This window comes from Nerophis ophidion, linkage group LG03 (assembly GCF_033978795.1).
Source record: "Nerophis ophidion isolate RoL-2023_Sa linkage group LG03, RoL_Noph_v1.0, whole genome shotgun sequence".
Taxonomy (NCBI): Eukaryota; Metazoa; Chordata; class Actinopteri; order Syngnathiformes; family Syngnathidae; genus Nerophis; species Nerophis ophidion.
The window spans coordinates 72,542,364-72,567,428 of NC_084613.1; the positions used below are offsets into that span (position 1 = coordinate 72,542,364).

The 25,065-nt window shown below is 43.0% G+C and overlaps 1 protein-coding gene across 1 annotated transcript in view; it reads left to right on the plus strand.

Annotated features, from left to right (window-relative positions):
• The first annotated feature begins 22,254 nt into the window (after positions 1-22,254).
• Positions 22,255-25,065, plus strand: part of asap3 (ArfGAP with SH3 domain, ankyrin repeat and PH domain 3) — a 67,269-nt gene continuing 64,458 nt past the window's right edge. Inside the window, exon 1 of the mRNA XM_061896024.1 lies at positions 22,255-22,567. Within this exon, the coding sequence (XP_061752008.1) occupies positions 22,442-22,567 (126 nt within the window). The 5' untranslated portion in view covers positions 22,255-22,441. The remainder of the gene's footprint in view (positions 22,568-25,065) is intronic.

Here is a 25,065-nt window from a genome sequence, read left to right on the forward strand (position 1 = left end):
CACCATAACTCCTCCGCTGACCTTTTTCTGTCAGTTTACGTTGCCTACCACTTCGCGACTGAGTTGTTGTTGTTCCCAAACTCTTCCATTTTCTTATAGTAAAGCCTACAGTTGATTTTGGAATATTTAGGAAATTTCACGACTGGATTTGTTGCACAGGTGGCATCCTATGACATTTCCACGCTGGAAATCACTGAGCTCCTGAGAGCGGCCCATTCTTTTACAAATGTTTGTAGAAACAGTCTCCATGCACAAGTGCTTGATTTTAAACACCTGTGGCCAGGCCAAGTGATTAGGACCCCTGATTCTTATCATTTGGATGGGGACCAAATACTTTTGGCAATATAGTGTATTATTGATGAAAAAGTATGTACTATAAAATATTTGTCATAGGCCAACAATCTTTTAGCAAGTTCGACTTGCCATTCATAGTGTCAGGCTTGTCCTTGACAGTTTGGCCATGATTTTGTTTTTCCTCTGCGTTTGTCTTTGTTTCCTGTCAGCGCTCTTATTTTGTCCGTTTCCTGTTTGTCTCCCTGAGTGCTGTGTCTCCCCAGCTGTGGCTGATTGGCACCTGGCCACACCTGGTGTCAATCAGCCAGGTACTATTTAAAGCTGCCTTCCCCTCCAGTCAGTGCTGGATTATTGTCACCACTACCTGTCAATGTCATTAATACTTATCGTTGTAGCTGTGTCTACTTCTGTTCACTCTGCTCATGCCGTAAAAAAAAGTCTGCGGGCTATAGAGCGTTTTCCGTTCGGGCTCCAGTACTCTGGAATGCCCTCCCGGTAACAGTTCGAGATGCCACCTCAGTAGAAGCATTTAAGTCTCACCTTAAAACTCATTTGTATACTCTAGCCTTTAAATAGACTCCCTTTTTAGACCAGTTGATCTGCCATTTCTTTTCTTTTTCTTCTATGTCCCACTCTCCCTTGTGGAGGGGGTCCGGTCCGATCCGGTGGCCATGTACTGCTTGCCTGTGTATCGGCTGGGGACATCTCTGCGCTGCTGATCCGCCTCCGCTTGGGATGGTTTCTTGCTGGCTCCGCTGTGAACGGGACTCTCGCTGCTGTGTTGGATCCGCTTTGGACTGGACTCTCGCGACTGTGTTGGATCCATTATGGATTGAACTTTCACAGTATCATGTTAGACCCGCTCGACATCCATTGCTTTCCTCCTCTCCAAGGTTCTCATAGTCATCATTGTCACCGACGTCCCACTGGGTCATTATTGTCACCGATGTCCCACTGGGTGTGAGTTTTCCTTGCCCTTATGTGGGCCTACCGAGGATGTCGTAGTGGTTTGTGCAGCCCTTTGAGACACTAGTGATTTAGGGCTATATAAGTAAACATTGATTGATTGATTGATTAAATGAAATCATGTTTTCCAGCACAATGCCTGCCGCCTTCTCTGCATCTTGGGGTTCGTCACAAACTCAACCTGACACTTAGTGAGAGATTGGACATTAGACGCCGTTCGTCCAAGGCCTGGGTTGACTTTTTAAAATTTCGCCATTGACATATTTTATTCTCTGCTGAGTCAGTCGATTGCAGACATTTGGAAAACACACTCGGTGAGAGATTGCTTTTAGGAGACGTCCAGGTGCAGTGGACGAAATGGAATGCTGTGTTTTACAATGATTCAAGCCTGTTCTCTGTCTCCTCTTTCTCCCATTCCCACTCATCCATGTCGACCAGAAAGAGGGGCTGCTTTACCGTAATCCTGGGCCTCCTGCCTTGACGGGGCTAGGAAATTGATAGCAGGACCTGGCCGGGCTGAGTCAACAAGGAGGAATGGAGTACATTGAGGGTGGTGGAGTGCGGGGGGTGTTTTGGAGAGGCCTGCTGGGAAGTAACGAGGAAGTCCGGTACGGGAAGACGCCCTGGCGACCTCGCTCCTCTGCTTCCATATAACATTTGGCAAGGCTTATTTTTTGGCAACCACAGTAGGAAGCGCATAAGGCGGAGCCTAATTACAGGCCGCATGGCCAAAGAGTTCTGGCTCTTCCTCCACTTAAAAATCTCCCCTGTGTCTTAGTACATGGGCCGAGCAGACCGGTTTGTTCGGTTTCTACAAAAACACCCAGGAAAGCTGGAAGGCTGGCAGCCACACAAAAGCAGGGCCTCTTTTACAAGGGGCCCGCAAAGACACTGAAGGAGGGTATTGTTGGGACGCTGCAAGACTGCATGACATCAGCCCAGACAGGAATCATGTACGCAGAATACATAATGCAAGCATGGGCGCCTCTCTGAATTGATTAACTAACCAAGCGGCTGGCTTCTAAACCGGGGGTCAAACTCATTTTTTATTGAGGGCCACTTCGCAACTATGTCCGTGCCCAGAAGACCACATCTAACAGTGAATATACAGTGGGGCAAAAAAGTATTTAGTCAGATTAGATCAGATTAGATAGTACTTTATGTATTCCGTCAGGAGTGTTCCTTCAGGAAAATTACAATTTTCAGCACAATCCCATTCAAGATCAGACAAACATTACAGGGAGACAGAACAGGATCGCTGACGGGTCTGCCGGCTTCCAGCGCCCCTTACAAAAAAGATGAGATACAAGTAAACAAGGGGGAGGGGGTAGGAGAAAAAAAATAGAAGATTAAAATAAAATAAAAAAATCGGTCTAAGCCTGGGCCCTGGAGAGGGGGTCCAGACCGAGGCCAAGGGAAAAAAACAACTCATAGCCATAGTACACATCCCTCTTACATGTGTGTAAGAGGGAAACATCAAACATCAAAGAACACAGAGGACATTAAAGACATTAAAGCAGCAGATACAACCAGACATTTCTAAATACAGCTATGAATAAAAAGTAAAAGAAACATATCCACTGTAGTGGCCTCTGCGGTGTTCCACGCCATAGTCCGCTGGGGTGGAGGGAGCATGGCCAGAGACAGGAGCAGACCCAACAAAGCAACCAAGACAGCAGTCTCCACTCTCGGCCAGTGTCCAGTCCGCATGGATGAGCGATGATACGTCCAAGGAGACTGAGGTGTCCGACACCTGCTCACCCAGCCAAGACACCGCGAAGCCTCTCCGTCCCAGCGCTCAGTGCTAGCTCTGCAGCCCTGTCCCCTCAGCCACCGATTGTGCAAGTTCTCCCACTTAAAATGATGACAGAGGTCTGTAATTTTCATCATAGGTACACTTCAACTGTGAAAGACAAAATGTGAAAAAAAAATCCAGGAATTCACATTGTAGGAATTTTAAAGAATTTATTTGTAAATTATAGAGGAAAATAAGCATTTGGTCACTTCAAACAAGGAAGATCTCTGGCTCTCACACACCTGTAACTTCTTCTTTAAGAAGCTCTTCTGTCCTCCACTCGTTACTTGTATTAATGGCTCTTGTTTGAACTCGTTATCTGTATAAAAGACACCTGTTCACAGCCTCAAACAGTCAGACTGCAAACTCCACTATGGCCAAGACCAAAGAGCTGTCGAAAGACACCATGAAAAGAATTGTAGACCTGCACCAGACTGGGAAGAGTGAATCTACAATAGGCAAACAGCTTGGTGTGAAAAAATCAACTCTGGGAGCAATTATCAGAAAATGGAAGACATACAAGACCACTGATAATCTCCCTCGATCTCATCCCGTAGGGTCAAAATGATCATGAGAACGGTGTGCAAAAATCCCAGAACCACACAGGGGGACCTGGTGAATGACCTGCAGAGAGCTGGGAGCAAAGTAACAAAGGTTACCATCAGTGACACTATGTCGACAGGGAATCATATCCTGCAGTGCCAGATGTGTCCCCCTGCTTAAGCCAGTGCATGTCCAGGCCCGTCCGAAGTTTGCCAGAGAGCACAAAGGAGAATGTCATGTGGTCAGATGAAACCAAAATATAACTTTTTGGTATATACTCAACTCGTCGTGTTTGGAGGAAGAAGAATACTGAGTTGCATCCCAAGAACACCACACCTACTGTGAAGCATGGGGGGTGGAAACATCATGCTTTGGGTCTGTTTTTCTGCGAAGGGGAAAAGACGATTGATCCGTGTTAAGGAAAGAATGAATGGGGCCATGTATCTCACGATTTTGAGCCAAAACCTCCTTCCATCAGTGAGAGCTTTAAATGGTTGACCAACTACTTATTTTCCACCATAATTTACAAATACATTTTTTTAAATTCCTGAATTTTTTTTTCAAACTCTGTCTCTCACAGTTGAAGTGTACCTATGATGAAAATTACAGACCTCTGTCATCATTTTAAGTGGGAGAACTTGCACAAACGGTGGCTGACTAAATACTTTTTTGCCCCACTGTATGTATGTACTCATCCTGCGATGACGTGGCGACTTGTCCAGGGTGTACACAGCCTTCCGCCCGATTGTAGCTGAGATAGGCACCAGCTCCCCCCGCGACCCCAAAGGGAATAAGCGGTAAAAAATAGATGGATGGATATATACTCATCGAGAGAATGCCAAGAGTGTGCAAAGCACGAATATGAGGAAAGGGTGGCTATTTTGAAGAAACTGGAATATAAAACATGGGTAACAGTTTGGTATGGGGAACACATATTCATCATTAATTGGTTGCTTATTAACATGCTAATTAGAAACATCCATCCATCCATTTGCTACCGCTTATTCCTTTTGGGTCACGGGGGGCGCTGGTGCCTATCTCAGCTACAATCGGGCGGAAGGCGGGGTACACCCTGGACAAGTCGCCACCTCATCGCAGAGCTAAATTAGTAACATATTGGCCTTATTATACAACCAGTAAGCGTCTTCCCTCAATAACCTCAGAATTATTGCTTATTAGTAACCCTAACTCTAACTCTAACCCTTATATGTTCCCCAAGTCTCCAAATAACTCTAATTTAAGTCTTTGTTATAAGCAACTAATTAATGGTGAATATGTTCCTCATACTAAAGTGTCACCAAAACATTATTTCACCGTATTTTGTTAAGTACATAATCGACATGTGTTCATCCATAGTTTTGATGCCTTCAGTGACAATCTACAACGGAAATAGTCATGAAAATAAAGAAAACCCATTGAATGAAAAGGTGTGTTCAAACTTTAGGCCTGTACTATATATATATATATATATATATATATATGAGGTTTCTCGTTGTCCCATTGTGTTGAGTTTTTTTCTTACCCTGATGTGAGATCAGAGTCATTGTGGTTTCTGCAGCCCTTGTGATTAAGGGCTACATAAATAAACTTTGATGAATTCTTTCATGGGCTTCACGGTGGCAGAGGGGTTAGTGCGTCCTGGGTTCAAATCCAGGCTCGGGATCTTTCTGTGTGGAGTTTGCATGTTCTCCCCGTGAATGCGTGGGTTCCCTCCGGGTACTCCGGCTTCCTCCCACTTCCAAAGACATGCACCTGGGGATAGGTTGATTGGCAACACTAAATTGGCCCTAGTGTGTGAATGTGAGTGTGAATGTTGTCTGTCTATCAGTGTTGGCCCTGTGATGAGGTGGCGACTTGTCCAGGGTGTACCCCGCCTTCCGCCCGATTGTAGCTGAGATAGGCACCAGCGCCCCCCGCGACCCCCCCAAAAAAGGGAATAAGCGGTAGAAAATGGATGGATGGATGGATGAATTCTTTCATTGATATATGGTCATGTTTTTTATTCCCATGCACATTAAGAAGGCAAAAAATGTGTAGTCAAGATGGGCTTTTTGTTGTTGAGATTTTCTATGTGCTCTCACTTCCCTGTGAGCCAGCATGCACTGCTTTTAATGGTTAATAGAGTCTGCATGTGTTTCCTTCATTGCACCACATTTTGTTTGCCCCTTACAGCAGTGTGTGCATGTGTGTGCATGTGTGTGTGTTTGTAAGTCAGCTAAACATACACAGTGGTTGCACGTGTGGCGTCGTAAATTGCTGAGTGAAAAAAAAGCACAAAAAGGAGTTTGTGAGTGTGAACAAAATACCAGTGTGGGTGCAGACAAACTACCCAAATGAAAATAGTAGTCCAGTCAACATTTTACAACTTCAATTTGCATTTCACAACTGAGAACCCACTTTTGTGTATTCAAACCATAACCAGGTGTCCTCTGTTTTTTTTTTTTTTTTTTAAACCATTCATTACTTCAGTCTGCATGCATTCTTTCATTTTTCAGCAAGTCCCCCTCCTCTTTTCCTTGCCTACCTGATGACACTCATCCATTTCCCAGTCAGGACACATTCACGGCCTCGTAGGTGGTGGGAAATTAAAGATCTCTTTTCAAAAATTGCACATTTCCCCTACACTCTGGTGTTAAAGGGGAACATTATCACAATTTAAAAAGGGTTAAAAACAATAAAAATCAGTTCCCAGTGGCTTGTTTTATTTTTCGAAGTTTTTTTCAAAATTTTACATCTCCCGGAATATCCCTAAAAAAGCTTTAAAGTGCTTGATAGCGAAAACGAAATTGAAGAAGAAACTGAAGCTATTGACGCTATTCGGCCATAGCATGGGTGTACCTAATGAAGTGGCCCATAGCATGGCTGCCTTATTAGCATCGCCGGTAAAATGTGCGGACCAAACGATCAGGACTTTCGCATCTTGTGACACTGGAGCAACTTAAATCCGTCGATTGGTAAGTGTTTGTTTCGCATTAAATGTGGGTATCTAGTTTCAAATGTACATACAGCTAGCGTAAATAGTATGTTAGCATCGATTAGCTTAGCATGTGAGGATCGTTTAGCTGGCAGTCACGCCGCGACCAAATATGTCTGATGAGCACATAAGTCAACAACATCAACAAAACTCACCTTTGTGATTTCGTTGACTTTATTGTTGCAAATGCATCTGCAGGTTATCCATACATCTCTGTGCCATGTCTGTCTTAGCATCGCCGGTAAAATGTGCAGACACTCTGGCAAATTCAATGGGGGTCTGGCGGCAGATTTCTTGCCAGTGGTGCAACTTCGGGCCAGTGTTGGAACTTGAATCCCTCCCTGTTAGTGTTGTTACACCCTCCGACAACACACCGACGAGGCATGATGTCTCCAAGGTTAAAAAAAAATAGTCGAAAAAAACGTAAAATAACAGAGCTGAGACCCGGTGTTTGTAATGTGAAAATTAAAATGGCGGGTGTATTACCTCGGTGACGTCACGTTCTGACGTCATCGCTATAAGACCGATAAACAGAAAGGCGTTTAATTCACCAAAATTCACCCATTTAGAGTTCGGAAATCGGTTAAAAAAAAATATGGTCTTTTTCCTGCAACATCAAGGTATATATTGACGCTTACATAGGTCTGGGGATAATGTTCCTCTTCAACCTACACCATTGCGAGGTTTAAAACGTTAACTAAGAAGACATCTTTCAAGGAGGATTGTCGGTTGTAAAATCAGGTCTGTTTTTTGGGCGTGTACTGCCATGGACCCCTTTTGGGACAGGAGGTCCAGAAAACTTCCCAAACTATCATCAGGTGTTTGACGTGACAAATAAATAATCTGTTTTCAGACGTGCCCCTTTTGGGCCATTTCAATAAGATGCAACATTTTTTAATTTTGCTACCTTCTGTCATGTCTTTGTGATCATGTTTTCTTAAGTTGTGTTGGATTACTTCAAAACTCTATTAGTTCCTGTTTTTTCACTCCAATGTTTTCTTTCCATGTCAACCCACTAGTTTTCACCTGTCCCCATGTCACGCACCTGTTTTCAATTACTACAGTATTATTTAAGCCACAGTTGCCAGGTAGTCAGCCTGGCGAAATCACCATCAACTCACCTTCTATCACCTTCTACAAACCATACTTGCCAACCCTCCCGGATTTTTAAAACTCATTTGTATACTCTAGCCTTTAAATAGACTCCCTTTTTAGACCAGTTGATCTGCCGTTTCTTTTCTTTTTCTTCTATGTCCCACTCTCCCTTGTGGAGGGGGTCCGGTCCGATCCGGTTGCCATGTACTGCTTGCCTGTGTATCGGCTGGGGACATCTCTGCGCTGCTGATCCACCTCCGCTTGGGATGGTTTCCTGCTGGCTCCGCTGTGAACGGGACTCTCGCTGCTGTGTTGGATCCGCTTTGTACTGGACTCTCGCGACTGTGTTGGATCCATTGTGGACTGAACTTTCACAGTATCATGTTAGACCCGTTCGACATCCATTGCTTTCCTCCTCTCCAAGGTTCTCATAGTCATCATTGTCACGGACGTCCCACTGGGTCATTATTGTCACCGATGTCCCACTGGGTGTGAGTTTTCCTTGCCCTTATGTGGGCCTACCGAGGATGTTGTGGTGGTTTGTGCAGCCTTTTGAGACACTAGTGATTTAGGGCTATATAAGTAAACATTGATTGATTGATTGATTGATTTTCCGGGAGACTTCCGAAATTCAGCGCCTCTCCCGAAAACCTCCCGGAAGAAATTTTCTCCCGAAAATCTCCCGAATTTCAGCCGGAGCTGGAGGCCACGCCCCCTCCATCTCCATGCAGACATGAGTGGGGACAGCCTGTTTGCACGCCCGTTTTACTGTTATATAAACAGCTTGCCTGCCCAATCACGTTACAACATCTACGGATTTTAATACAAAACTGCACACACAAGGAGACGAAGCAGCCATGGCGACGCCGTCTGTAATAGAGTGATTCTGTGTTGTTTGTTGCCATCTCCTGGTGAATGTTGACTCCAAGATGGCGGCGCTGACGGGCTGCGACTTTGAGGAGCTCTTGCTAAATATGGAACATTTGGCAGAAATACCGGACAATTCTACAAACTTAATGGCTGGCTCACATCGTGGTCACTCCGTGATCACGTATGACCGCCAGACACTTCTGGATGTGGACATATCGGGCCGTTTTGGACTGATAGATGCGTGCTTGCTAGACCTGCTAACTAGCACGGGACTACTTCGGCGGCTACATCCAGCGGCCTGTGAAGCAGGGGAGTCTAGTAGCAGCGGGGGCCGTCTACGGAGCAGACGCCAGCGGTGTGATCGGAAACGCGGATGTCGAGCCGGGCTAAAAACAAAGCAGAAGGCTAATCCCCACAGAACACCACTTCCCTCCATCCTGAAGCCGGATTTAAATGGAAGATGCGAGACTACTGGTCTGGGTAAGGAGTCAGTTAAATTAGAACAAGTTTTTTCTGCTTCGATTGTTTCAGAGTTGGACATGTGTTCTACTGAGGTGGCAAACTATGATGCGTTCAGTTTATCAAAGCAACAAACAAACAATCGGAAAATTCCCGTCGTATCAATTCGTAGGTATGGTCGTAATTATACTAAATGCACTGGGCATAATAAACACAAAATTATTAATATTGCTACTACGGATAATTTCATCAAAAATTCCCTAAAACAGCCCATCCTCTTCTTAAAAGACCTAACCTCGATCCTGACCTCATGGTGAACTACCGACCGGTGTCTCACCTTCCATTTATTTAAAAAATCCTCGAAAAAATTGTTGCGGAGCAGTTAAATGAACACTTAGCGTCTAACAATCTATGTGAAACCTTTCAATCCGGTTTCAGGGCAAATCACTCTACGGAGACAGCCCTCGCAAAAATGACTAATGATCTATTGCTAACGATGGATTCTGATGCGTCATCTATGTTGCTGCTCCTCGATCTTAGCGCTGCTTTCGATACTGTCGATCATAATATTTTATTAGAACGTATCAAAACACGAATTGGTATGTCAGACTTAGCCCTGTCTTGGTTTAACTCTTATCTTACTGATAGGATGCAGTGTGTCTCCCATAACAATGTGACCTCGGACTACGTTAAGGTAACATGTGGAGTTCCCCAGGGTTCGGTCCTTGGCCCTGCACTCTTCTGCATCTACATGCTGCCGCTAGGTGACATCATACGCAAATACGGTATTAGCGTTCACTGTTATGCTGATGACACCCAACTCTACATGCCCCTGAAGCTGACCAACACGCCGGATTGTAGTCAGCTGGAGGCGTGTCTTAATGAAATTAAACAATGGATGTCCGCTAACTTTTTGCAACTCAACGCCAAAAAAACGGAAATGCTGATTATCGGTCCTGCTAGACACCGACCTCTATTTAATAATACAACTCTAACATTTGACAACCAAACAATTAAACAAGGCGACACGGTAAAGAATCTGGGTATTATCTTCGACCCAACTCTCTCCTTTGAGGCACACATTAAAAGCGTTACTAAAACGGCCTTCTTTCATCTCCGTAATATCGCTAAAATTCGCTCCATTCTGTCCACTAAAGACGCTGAGATCATTATCCATGAGTTTATTACGTCTCGCCTCGACTACTGTAACGTATTATTTTCGGGTCTCCCCATGTACCAAGATTACAGTTGGTACAAAATGCGGCTGCTAGACTTTTGACAAGAACAAGAAAGTTTGATCACATTACGCCTGTACTGGCTCACCTGCACTGCCTTCCTGTGCACTTAAGATGTGACTTTAAGGTTTTACTACTTACATATAAAATACTACACGGTCTAGCTCCATCCTATCTTGCCGATTGTATTGTACCATATGTCCCGGCAAGAAATCTGCGTTCAAAGGACTCCGGCTTATTAGTGATTCCCAAAGCCCAAAAAAAGTCTGCGGGCTATAGAGCGTTTTCATTTCGGGCTCCAGTACTCTGGAATGCCCTCCCGGTAACAGTTCGAGATGCCACCTCAGTAGAAGCATTTAAGTCTCACCTTAAAACTCATTTGTATACTCTAGCCTTTAAATAGACTCCCTTTTTAGACCAGTTGATCTGCCGTTTCTTTACTTTTTCTCCTATGTCCCACTCTCCCTTGTGGAGGGGGTCCGGTCCGATCCGGTGGCCATGTACTGCTTGCCTGTGTATCGGCTGGGGACATCTCTGTGCTGCTGATCTGCCTCCGCTTGGCTGGCTCCGCTGTGAACGGGACACTCGCTGCTGTGTCGGATCCGCTTTGGACTGGCATCTCACGACTGTGTGGATCCATTATGGATTGAACTTTCACAGTATCATGTTAGACCCGCTCGACATCCATTGCTTTCCTCCTTTCCAAGGTTCTCATAGTCATCATTATCACCGACGTCCCACTGGGTGTGAGTTTTCCTTGCCCTTATGTGGGCCTACCGAGGATGTGGTAGTGGTTTGTGTTGTGGTTTGTGCAGCCCTTTGAGACACTAGTGATTTAGGGCTATATAAGTAAACATTGATTGATTGATTGATATAGCGTAATGGGATTGCTTTTTGATTGGCCAACAATTTACGTGGTGTTGTGCACCTGAAGGCAAGTGACTCTCGCCAGTACCCAAATGGCAGAACAAAAGTTACTCAAATAGTGAAAGGTAAGTGTTTTTTTTTTTAGTAACCAGCAAGCACAGTACAGTTAGTAGAATAACTGTGTTTTTATTACTGTGTATGTGATAGGTGCCGTCTGATATTAAACTATTTATTTTATTTATATATAATAAAATAAATATGTATAGCTAAAACTTACTGAAAGTCAAGTATTTCATACATATACATATATATATATATATATTTATATATATATATATATATGAAATATATAGGAAAAATATACTCCTCCCCTCTTAACCACGCCCCCGCCCAAGCCCCGCCTCCGCCCCACCCCCGACCACGCCCCCCACTCCCGCCCCCCACCTCCCGAAATCGGAGGTCTCAAGGTTGGCAAGTTTGCTACAAACCTATGATTCCATGCCAATGATCCATGCCCCTTGTCTCGGTCACAGTGAGTTGTTTCGTTATTCATGCCATAATGCACGTTTTGTTTTCATAGCCAAGTTTTGTACCTCCATTGTGAGCGCCTTTCGTTTGTTCCTTTTTTGAGAGTTAATATTAAAAGATGTCTTTACCTTCACGCCTTGCCCGCTCCAACTTTCCTTTGCATTCCGGGAAAACAAACGCCTTGACAGAACAGGAACTAATGGAGTCTTGAAGTAATCTAACACAACTAAAGAAAACATGATCACAAAGACATGACACCATCTTGGGATGAACCACGGTCCCGAATTTGGATTTTTAAGCATTTTTTCAGGTTTGGACTGGAAAAAAAAACATAACTAAAAACAACTTTTGTCATGGAGTTACAACAGTGCCCTCTTTGGGGCGGGAGGTCCAGAAAACACACCAAAAATGACCCCTCTTTAAAGTGATATGTTTTGGCCATTTTGAGGTCCCAACTGTCAAAAAAGCAAACTTATTTTGGGCCAGGAGGTCCAGAAAACTTCCCAAACTGTCATCAGGTCTTTGACGTGACAAATAAATCATCTGTTTTCAGACGGGCCTATTGTGAGCCATTTCAATCCGCTCCAACATTTTTAAACTTTACTCCCTTCTTGGGACCAACCATGGTCCCAGTTTTAATTTTTAGGCATTTTTAGGTGGGGACGGCATGGCACGGTTGATTGACTGGCTGTGCCAGCAACCTGAGGGTTCCTGGCTTGATCCCCACCTTCTACCAACCACGTCAAGTGAGCAAGAGACTTCACCCTTGCTCCTAATGGGTTGTGGTTAGGGCCTTACATGGCAGCTCCCACCATCAGTGTGTGAATGGATGAATGTGGAAAAAGTGTCAAAATGCTTTGTGTACCTTGAAGGTAGAAAAGCGTTATACAAGTATAACCCATTTACCATTTTTCAGGTTAGGACTGGTCAAAAAAAAAAACTTTTGTCATGGAGTTACAGCAGTGCCCTATTTTGGGCAGGACATCCAGAAAAGACACCAACAATGACCCCTCTTTAACATTTCTTTTTAGGCCATTTTTTGAGGTCCAAACTGTCAAAAAAAAGCTAAGTTCTTTTGGGCCAGGAAGTGCAGAAAACTTCCCAAACTGTCATCAGGTGTTTGATGTGACAAAGAAAAAAAAATCTGTAATGAAATATTTTTTTCAGACGGCCCCTTTTGGGCCATTTCAATCAGCTGCAACATTTTTAAACTTTGCTACCTTCTTGAGACTAACCATGGTCCCGGTTTGGATTTTTAGGCATATTTAGGCAGGGATGGCGTAGTGCGGTTGGTAGACTGGCCGTGCCAGCAACCTGAGGGTTCCTGGTTCGATCCCCATCTTCTTGTCACGATCCGTCTCCCGGATCATACATAGTTTTTGTTCTTCAGTCCTTTTTGTGTGTTTTCTGATTATTTTTGGACTCTTCCGATCCCCAGTTTGTGCACTTCCTTGTTTGTTTGGTTCCCATGGTTTCTAATTTGTTACACCTGCTCTGCTTTTGTCACGCACCTGTGTTTTGAGTGTTACTTTAGTATTTAAGCCTGCCTTCGACCTCAGGTTGTTCTTGGTTCGTTGTTTGATTCATGCAACTCTCACGTTGGCTTCTCTGCTTTGAAAACACTTGTGCTAAGTTACGTCTTAGCTTTTCGTGCGCTCGGCACCTTACTTCGGACTTTCGGACTCCATTGCTAAATTTTAGCTTAGCTTTCCGTGTTTAGGCACTAGAGATGCGCGGTTTGCGGTGTCATCCGCGGAGTCCGCGGGTAAACCGCGGGTCGGGCGGTTGACATGACGAAAAAATAGATTTTAATTAGATTCGGGCGGGTGGCGGTTGAACCACCCGGAGACATTTGATATACATGGTTCTGGGTTCGGTATCCTTTGCCATTCATAGAGCCATTTAAGACCCGTGTCATAAAGCGAAGAAGTCAATAGGAGACGCTATTATTCTCTTGAATGACTGCCAGCAGTCACCCAAATATTAAATATTAGTGCGTGCTATAAAGCCATTGGCTTTGTCGCCTTCTACATCACACATGATCTGCTTGTCAGTCCAGCAACATGTGTGTGTGGCTTCTGCAGCAACACGCACACGACTGCAAGGCATACTGGGTGACACAGAGTAAACTAATGGTTGTGATATAAACAATTTTAACACTCTTAGTAATATGCGCCACGCTGTGAAGCCACACCAATTAAGAACGACAAACACATTTCGGGAGAACATCCTCACAGTAACACAACATAAACGCAACACAACAAATACCCATAATCCTTTGTATTCATGACACTTCCTGACTATTTCATACCCGCGTGCGCCGGTAAGGTGGGCGGGGTTGGGGGCATGGGGGTGTAAAATATATTCAGGAATTGTCATGAATACAAAGGATTATGGGTATTAGTTGTGTTGCGTTTATGTTGTGTTACTGTGAGGATGTTCTCCCGAAATGTGTTTGTCAATCTTGTATTGTGTGGCTTCATAGCGTGGCGCATATTAGTAAGTGTTAAAGTTGTTTATATCACAACCATCAGTGTACTCTGTATCACCCAGTATGCCTTTCAATCTCATACGTGTAATTGCGGAAGCTGCACACAACATGTTGCTGGACCAACAGTCGGTTCGTACATGTTGTTGAAGGTGTCTAAGGCAATGGCTTCACAGCAGGCCCATATTATTGTTATCAGGATGAACGCTATTGAATAGTCATGAGAACGTTGGCGGTTCCAATTTACTACATTACTCTGTGAAACAGTTTTAAATAGCTCTGTGAGTGGTAAAGGTGGCCAACCTCTGATGTAAGTCAGCGGGCGGGTACGGCCCCCATAAAATGTTGGTTCGGGTGAACGGCGGGTGGATGACGATTTTGGTGACGCGGATGCGGATGATATAATTGCCTATCCGCGCATCTCTAGGAGGCACGCACTTTCTTTTGCTTTTGTACCAGTGTTCTTTTACCTTTTTGTATGAAATTAAGTCTTACCTGCAATTCCTGCCTGTCTTGGTCCTCGTGCATCTGGGGGTGACACTACGCACATACAAAATGCGCTTCCAACGTGACACTTCTACAAACCATGTCACGTCTGTTGAGTCCTTGAGCAAGAGACTTCACCCTTGCTCCTGATAGGTCATGGTTAGGGCCTTGCATGGCAGCTCCCGCCATATGGGTGAATGTGGAAAAAGTGTCCAAGTGCTTTGAGTACCTTTTAAGTTAGAAAAGCGCTATACAAGTGTAACCCAATTACCATTTTCAGGTTAAGACTGGTCAAAAAAACTAAAACATTTGTCATGGAGTTACAGCAGTGCCTTCATTGTGGCAGGAGATCCAGAAAAGACACCAAAAATGACCCCTCTTCAAAGTGCTATCTGTCCAAAAAGCTAACTTTTTTGGAGCCAGAAGGTCCAAAAAACTTCCCAAACCATCCTTGATAAAATCCAATTTGGGCCATTACAACAACATTACCTGTCGCAACATTTTTAACTGATACTAGCTTTTCAAGGTTTGGACTGCTTGTAAAAATCCCCTTTTAATAGAGATTCAACAGGACTCTTTTAGAGCATGGGGTCCAGAAAAAAACACCAAACATTTTTGGACCATTTCAGGGTCCTACCTGTCCCAAACAATAAATGTACTTTAGGATGCCACCGTCACCCCTTTTGGGTCCATAAAATCTTTCAAATCCTCAAAACGGCACTTTTCAGAGGGGTCGATTTTCAGCTGTTTCACCGGGTCCGGTCCTGTTGCAAAAAAGGCCTCAAGGGAATCTCTCCGTGCACTCGGCTCTTTCATTTTCTCTTTCACTGGCGTCAGACGATCCCAGGAGAAGGTCACTCGGGTGAGATGTCAATACAAAGAAGAGGACACACCCCCCCACCCACACCTTTTTTGTTGTTTGTGCAGAAATTACAGATGGCCGGAAGAGGGGTTTTACCTCCAAGCTACAGATAACAGAGCTGCGCTCGTTTATCTTCTTCAGTGTCAGGGAAGTAAGATTATACACCACTATAAGGCCACTTCATTGGGTACACCTGCACAATCTGAAAGGAATGAATGCTCACTTTTGTATTAGTTTAACAGCATGTGTGTTTATTATTGTGATTGACTTAAAGGCCTACTGAAATTAGATTTTGTTATTTAAACGGGGACAGCAGGTCCATTCTATGTGTCATACTTGATCATTTTGCGATATTGCCATATTTTTGCTGAAAGGATTTAGTAGAGAACATTGACGATAAAGTTCGCAACTTTTGGTCGCTAATAAAAAAGCCTTGCCTGTACCGGAAGTAGCAGACGATGTGCACGTGACGTCACCGGTGTGAGGGCTCCTCACATCCTCACATTGTTTATAATGTGAGCCACCAGCAGCAAGAGCTATTCGGACCGAGAAAGCGACAATTTCCCCATTAATTTCAGCGAGGATGAAAGATTCGTGGATGAGGAAAGTTAGTGAAGCACAAAAAAAAAGAAAAAAAAAGAAAGAAAAAGCGACAGCTCCAGACGGCGGAAGTGGGACCGTTTCAGAATCACAATCAGAATCAGAATCAGAAAAGTTTTTATTGCCATTGTTTGAGAACGGGTTCACAAACTAGGAATTTTACTTGGCGCAATCGTGCAACATAAAAGACATATAACACACAATAGACTAACATGAGCTGTAACTGAGCTATCAGATCCTGTTGTTGTTCACGTGTCTGATGGCCGAGGGGAAAAAACTGTTTAGATGGCGGGAGGTGTGGGTCTGGATGGACCGTAGTCTCCTGCCTGAGGGAAGAGGGGAGAATATTTTGTGTCCAGGGTGAGAAGAGTCAGCTGTGACTTCAGATGTAATTAGACACATTTACTAGTATAATTCTGGAAGATCCCTTATCTGCTTATTGTTTTAATGGTGTTTTAGTGAGATTGTAAAGTCGGATGGCTGCGGTGAACGCTAGTGTCTCTGAGAGAAGCCAATGCAGGAGCCAAGATCACAGCTGCCTTTTTGAGCTGCAGGAGGAAGTCGCATAATCCGCTGAAGTCTCCGGTAAGAGCTGACTTAATATCACATTTTTCCCAATCAAAAACTTGCTTGTTTTATGTAGAGAAACATGTTCGCTTGACCGATCTGTGTTAAAGCTTCACAACAAACAAAGAAACATCGGCTGTGTTTCGGTGCTAAAGGCAGCTGCAATCCACCGATTTCCACCAACACCATTATTCTTTATAGTCTCCATTATTAATTGAACAAATTGCAAAAGATTCAGCAACACAGATGTCCAAATTACTGTGTAATTATGCGATGAAAAGAGACGACTTTTAGCCGTAACTGGTGCTGAGCTAGTATGTCTCCTCCAACCAATAACGTCACAAACACGCGTCATCATACACGTCATCATTCCGCGACGTTTTCAACAAGAAACTCCGCGGGAAATTTAAAATTGTAATTTAGTAAACCAAACTGGCCCTATTGGCATGTGTTGCAATGTTAGGATTTCATCATTGATGTATAAACTATCAGACTGCGTGGTCCGTAGTAGTGGGTTTCAGTAGGCCTTTAAGATGGGCCCCCCAGGTGCAATAACCTTCTCCAGCAGGGGTGTAAGCAACACCTTATGCATCTCCATTTCACTTTAGGATCCGCAAGAAAACCCAAAAGAAAGTAAACGAATGATACTTTTCACTTAATTGTATTCATGTATCAAAAAGTTTACACGTGGTGGCCAGAATATTAGAAACGCCTCCCTCTATGATGCAAAGTAAACTTTAACCACAGTCGAATGCACTGAGCCTGAGCCTGTGTTCCTAATGTTTTGGCCAGCTGCTCCTCCACCCCTTTCTTCTCCTTTTCCATCTCTCCTGTTGTCCAGCAGCGTGTGCATGTGAGGGAAGCCTTCATTCATTCCTGGTTTCCACAGCAACCAAGCACACACTTGCGTTTGCATGGAGGTGAGAGGTAAGAATGGGACAGAAAGAGGGGAAGCCACACAAAAACCTCCCCACATGATGATGGAGGTTGGACTATCCCGCCCACAACCCCCCCTCGTTCCCCTTCTCTCACCCTACTTATGCACTTGAGGTGGGCGATACTGCACATTTTTGGCGTCGACCTGTTGTCAAGTAAATACTTTGGACCAGCCTGCCTGCATCGTCTCCGATACATTATTTGTCAATAGAGTCATGATTTTGAACGAATGTTCATAATCATAAGAAATTGCACAAAACAAATATTTCATGCAAACACACAACAATATTTTGATCATCAAAAATACTTGTGAAACACATTACATTGTGAATGTTCTGTATTTACAGAACCCAAAACCAGTGAAGTTGGCACATTGTGTTATTCATAAATTAAAATAGAATATGCAAATCCTTTTCAACTTATATTCAGTTGAATAGACGGCAAAGACAAGATACTTAAAAAAAATACTTAATATATATATTTTTTTGTGCAAATAATCATAACTTAGAATGTAATGGCAGCAACACATTGCAAAGAAGTTTGCACAGGGCCATTTTTACCACTGTGTTACATGGCCTTTCCTTTTAACTGCACTCAGTAAACGTTTGGGAACTGAGGAAACCAATTCTTGAATCTTCTCAGGTGGAATTTTTTCCCATTCTTTCTTGTTGTACAACTTAAGTTTTTCAACAGTCCGGGGTCTCCGTTGCGGTTTTTTAGGCTTCATATTGCGCCACACATTTTCAATGGGAGACAGGTCTGGACTACTTGCAGGTTCGTCCAGTACCTGCACTCTATTACTGTGAAGCCACGCTGTTGTAACACGTGGCTTGGTATTGTCTTGCTGAAATAAGATAGATAGATAGATAGACAGATAGATAGATAGATAGATAGACAGATAGATAGATAGATAGATAGATAGATGGATAGATAGATAGACAGATAGATAGATAGATAGATAGATGGATAGATAGATAGATAGATAGATAGATAGATAGATAGATAGACAGATAGATAGATAGATAGATAGATAGATAGATGGATAGATAGATAGATAGATAGATAGATAGATAGATAGATAGATAGATAGATAGATAGATAGATAGATAGATAGATAGATAGATAGATAGATAGATAGATAGATAGATAGATGGATAGAAAGTACTTTATTTATTCCTTCAGGAGAGTTCTTTCAGGAAAATTAACATTTTCAGCACAATCCCATTCAAGATCAGACAAGCAGGGGCGTCCATGATAACGTTGCTTGGACGGCAACATATTGCTCCAAAACCTGTATGTACCTTTCGACATAAATGGTGCCTTCACAGATGTGTAAGTTACCCATGCCTTGGGCACTAATACACCCCCATACAATTACACATGCTGGCTTTTGAACTTTGCGCTGACAACAATCAGGATGGTTCTTTTCCTCTTTGGTCTGGAGGACACCACGTCCACAGTTTCTAAAAACAATTTCAAATGTGGACTCGTCAGACCACAGAACACTTTTCCACTTTGTATCAGTCCATTTTAGATGAATTCGGGTCCTGCGAAGCCGGCGGCGTTTCTGGATGTTGTTGATAAATGGCTTTCGCTTTGCATAGTAGAGTTCTAACTTGCACTTATAGGTGTAGCGATGGACTGTAGTTACTGACGGTGGTTTTCTGAAGTGTTCCTGAGCCCACGTGGTGATATCCTTTACACACTGATGTTGGTTTTTGATGCAGTACCGCCTGAGGGATCGAAGGTCCATAATATCCCCGCTTATGTGCAGTGATTTCTCCAGATTCTCTGAAACTTTTGATGATATTACGGACCGCAGATGGTGAAATCCCAAAATTCCTTCCAATAGCTCGTTGAGAAATGTTGTTTTTAAACTGTTCGAGAATTTGCGCACGCATTTGTTTACAAAATGGCAACTTTCCACCCATCCTTGTTTGTGAATGACTGAGCATTTCATGGAAGCTGCTTTTATACTCAATCATGGCACCCACCTGTTCGCAATTAGCCTGTTCACCTGTGGGATGTTCCAAATAAGTGTTTGATGAGCATTCCTCAACTTTCTCAGTCTTTTATGCCACTTGTGCCAGCTTTTTAAAAACATATTGCAGGCATCAAATTCCAAATGAGCTAATATATGCAAAAATTATAAGTTTTCCAGTTTAAACATTAAATATCTTGTCTTTGAAGTCTATTCAACTGAATATAGGTTGAAAAGGATTTGCAAATCATTGTATTCTGTTTTTATTTACCATTTACACAACGTGCCAACTTTACTGGTATTAGGTTTTGTACAATAGATGTCACATTCACACGCGAAGATGGTAGAGTGGCTGTGCTCGCAATCTGAGGGTTACTGGTTCAATCCCCTCCTTCTACCATCTTAGTCACATCCTTGGGCAAGACACTTCACCCTTGCTCCTGATGGGGCCTGGTGAGCGCCTTGCATGGCAGCTCCCACCGTCAGTGTGTGAGTGTGTGTGTGAATGGGCGAATGTGGAAATACTGTCAAAGCGCTTTGGGCTCCTTAAAATGGGGTAGAAAAGCGCTATACAAGTACAACCCATTTACCATTTACATTCACCCATTCACACACATTCACATAGTGATGGCAGAAGCTGCCATGCAAGGCGCTAACCACGACTCATCAGGAGCAATTGGGTGAAGTGTCTTGGCCAAGGACTTGAATGGCAGAAGCTGGAATTGAACCTGGAACCTTTAAGTTGCTGATACAGTCGCTCTACCATCTGCAAACACTACAGTGCTACCTCACTTTTCATATCATTCAGTTTTTGACGTAAACTTTCACCACCTTGCTTATCGTACCCATAGCCCATTTGCCTGCTTATTATTGCGCCTTTTCAAGATTCTGTGCTTTATTAAACTGACGACAAAGTAGGCCAATAGGGGGCCAAAATAAAGTTGCATGTGGTAGCGCTTTGATAAAAAAGGTGCGAGAAGTTGAGGCAAAGCGCTAAGGTGGTGTCTGTCTGGGTTCTCCTTCATTCCGCTCTCCATCCAGCTGTATAATCACTCGCCATACAGCAATAGATGATATCTGTGTATTACCTGACCCCCTTCTATGTTACTTACCTCTCTTTGTTTATAATGTACAGTATATTTTCTGCTGGATGTACTTACTCTATGTTAAGTAGCCCCTTTTTTATTTGTTATTTGTATTTTTCCTGCAGCTGTTACATATCAATCAATCAAAGTTTATTTATATAGCCCTAAATCACAAGTGTCTCAAAGGGCTGCACAAGTCACAACGACATCCTCGGCTCAGATCCCACATATACTGTAATATTGTACATGGTAATTGGGGTTTGTTATATGTTGTATATATTGCATAAAAACATTACTTAATAATATAATATATCAGTATATATTATATACTGTATATTTAATATGTATATATTACATATATTTTATATTGCTAATATGGTACACTTTTAGTCTATTTAATACCTGCATTATCCTTTCCATCCTTACCCTTTCCATCCTTTGTAACTGAGCTACTGTGTGGAACTATTTTCCTTGTGGCCCAATAAAGTTTTTTAAGTCTAAGTGGAAGGTTCTCCTTTTCCTTTTATCGCCGTCTTTGCCAACAAGTTTTCAAACATGGTGTTAAATGTTTATTTATTTATTGCATTTATGTATTTCCAATTTTTTTCTGCACATAAAACTGTAACTAAGCTCTACACAATGTGTTCTGTTTTTATATTTTCGTAAATTTAACTTAAATAACAATAAGCCTATGGCTTTACATTTTGTTACAAACACACACACACACATATATACAGTATATATATATATATATATATATATATATATATATATATATATATATATATATATATCCATCCATCCATTTTCTACTGCTTATTCCCTTTGGGGTCGCGGGTGGCGCTGGTGCCTCTCAGCTACAATTGGGCGGAAGGTGGGGTACACCCTGGACAAGTCGCCACCTCATCGCAGGGCCAACACAGATGGACAGACAACATTCACACTCACATTCACACACTAGGGCCAATTTTAGTGTTGCCAATCAACCAATCCGCAGGTCCATGTCTTTGGAAGTGGGAGGAGGCCGGAGTACCCAGAAGGAACCCACGCAATCATATATATATATATATATATATATATATATATATATATATATATATATATATATATATATATATATATATATATATATACACATTAGTTACTTTTTTGAGTCTACAACCCCCCTGGCGCTGTTTTGTACTGTTTTTGTACTTGTTTTGTTTATTATTATTTCTTGATTGTATGTAAATGTTGCAGATTATAAATAAAACATCATTTGATTAATGTCAATCAATCAATCAATGTTTACTTATATAGCCCTAGATCACTAGTGTCTCAAAGGGCTGTGTGTGGACTTAAACAAGTTGAAAAACTTATTCGGGTGTTACCATTTAGTGGTCAATTGTACGGAGTATGTACTGTACTGTGCAATCTACAATTAAAAGTTTCAATCAATCAAATCAAAGGTTTATAAAATAGAATAGAATAACACCAGAACAAAAAACATAGATATTTCAGAAAATAAACGTATAAATCATCTACTATTGCTCGTATCGAGCCAATAGCCATATGATCTTGGTATCGACAGTGTCGGTATTCGTATCGACCCCCCCTGTTGTGCACGAGCGCGATCCATACAGGCGCGCACACACAAACACGCTCACTCTAAAGTCTGATCTCGAGCAGGACTTTTCACTCCTTCCTTCTTCCTCCGCTAACTTTCAATGGAAATTAGTCCCGTTCTCGCCACCTTTGCGTCCTTTTCTGTGCAGTGATTTTGTTTTTTTGGGGGGAGGGGGGAGATCAAACAAAAAACAAAAACACAGTCATGCTGGAGAGAATCAGCATTTCGGAATTCGTGGTCCTGACCAAAGAGGACCTGTCCTCGCCAGGCACGTCCACTTTCCAGGCTAAAATGAGCGAATGTCGGAGTACTGTTTCCACCGTGGAGGAGGTGAGTGATTGTGGGTAAAGTGTTTACCTGCGTGTGGCTGACTTCCGTGCACTACTTTCTCTTGTCACTTTACCAAGAGGTGTCTTTGAACTGTTTGTGTGTGTGTGTGTGTGTGTGTGTGTGTGTGTGTGTGTGTGTGTGTGTGTTCTGGCAATGCTTACTTGATGGGGACATTGCTCTGTTTACACCATCCATAGCCGAGCAATCGAAGGCCCGGGGGCCACAGGCGGCCCGTTGAGTTTTCCAATCTGGCCCGCCAGACATTCCCATCCATCCATCCATTTACTACCGCTTATTCCCTTTTGAGGTCGCGGGGGGCGCTGGCGCCTGTCTCAGCTACAATCGGGCGGAAGGCGGCGTACACCTTGGACAAGTCGCCACCTCATCGCAGGGCCAACACAGATAGACAGACATTCACACTCACATTCACACACTTTAGTGTTGCCAATCAACCTATCCCCAGGTGCATGTTTTTGGAAGTGGGAGGAAGCCGGAGTACCCGGAGGGAACCCGCACATTCACGGGGAGAACATGCAAACTCCACACAGAAAGATCCCGAGGAGCCTGGGATTGAACCCAGGACTGCAGGACCTTCGTATTGTGAGGCAGACGCACTAACCCCTCTGTCACCGTGAAGCCCATTTCTAGTACTTGTGATGTAAAATAACAGGTAGTGAGTATGACGCTACATCATACTAGGAGGAAAACCCCCCCCAAAATATAAACCCTTCAAACACCCTGGTGCAACCGCTCTGTCAAAACCACAATTAGAGATGGGACTTTTGGTTCTTTGAAGGGAGCCGGATCTTAAGGAGTTGTGCCTATCAAAGAGCCGTTTAAAAGTCTGGATCAGAAACATGTAATTTACACGAATGTTACTCAATTGATGTGTGAATTTTCTGAAATGTTGGCTATAATTACATTTTTTGTTATGTTCTTTTTGTAAACATTCCATACTTTGGTGCCGTAGGTATACCGTATTTCTTTGAAATTTAATTTAAAACCTCTTCTCACTCCTGTGCTTACCAAAGGCATGCGGTAAAAGTAAGCATGCGCTAATTATTTTAAAACCTCTTCTCACTCCGGCACTTACCAAAGGCATGCTGTCAAAATTTGAGTGTGATGTAAGCTTGGACCTTAAATCCGACTGAATAGCTCTTAATCTTCTTCCCTTTATTCAATTTCAAATGACCGGTATTGAAATCAGCCTCCTCCAATTTGAAAATGATGACAGGGGAAGTGTCACTCTTGACGTCACGAGTTTGACCAGGCGGTAATACTAAGCATGCGAAAATTATTTTGCGAAGCGTGTTTGACCCGGCAGTAATTCAAGGCAGGCGCATACTATATGCCCTGCAGAAATTCAAGGAAATACGGTAATTGTTTTAGATCTGGGGTCTCAAACTCGGGGCCTCACGGTGGAAGAAGGTCCTGAGTAGTCAGGGTTCAATCCTGAGCTGGGGATCTTTCTGTGTGTAGTTTGCATGTCCTCCCCGTGACTGCGTGGGTTCCCTCCGGGTAGTCCGGCTTCCTCCCACCTCCAAAAACATGCACCTGGGTATAGGTTGATTGGGAACACAAAATTGTCCCTAGTGTGTGAATGTTGTCTGTCTGTCTGTGTTGGCCCTGTGATGAGGTAGCGACTTGTCCAAGGTGTACCCCGCCTTCCACCCGGTGGTTAGCTGAGCTAGGCACCAGCGCCCCACGCGACCACGAAAGGAATAAGCGGTAGAAATGGATGGATGGGTTGTACTTGTATAGCGCTTTTCTACATTCAAGGTACCCAAAGCGTTTTGACACTACTTCCACATTTACCCATTCACACACACACATTCACACACTGATGGAGGGAGCTGCCATGCAAGGCGCTAACCAGCACCCATCAGGAGCAAGGGTGAAGTGTCTTGCTCAAGACACAACGGACGTGACGAGGTTGGTACTAGGTGGGGATTGAACCAGGGACCACTCTCCCCACTGCACCGCGCCGTCCCTATAGTAAAGTAATAGTATAATACTATAATAATAATATAACAATAATAATACATATAATATAAATAAAAATAATATTATAATACTATTATACTATAATAAGAGTAATACTATAATGTAAACAATACTATATAAAAGCTATAGTAAGCAAAGAGGGACTGAAATGTAAACAATAAAGTTAGCTATAGTTAGCAAAAAGGGACTAGAATGTAAACAATAAATTTAGCTATAGTTAGCAAAGAGGGACTAAAATGTAAACAATAAAGTTACCTACAGTTAGCAAAGAGGGACTAGAATGTAAACTATAAAGTTAGCTATAGTTAGCAAAGAAGAACTAGAATGTAAACAATAAAGTTACCTACAGTTAGCAAAGTGGGACTAGAATGTAAACAAAAAAGTTAGCTATAGTTAGCATAGAGGGATGAGAATGTACAGTAAACTATAAAAACTTTTCCGGGATGGCGCTGCTGTGGTGGCTGCTGTTGGCAGGAGCTCTGTGCTCTTGTGTC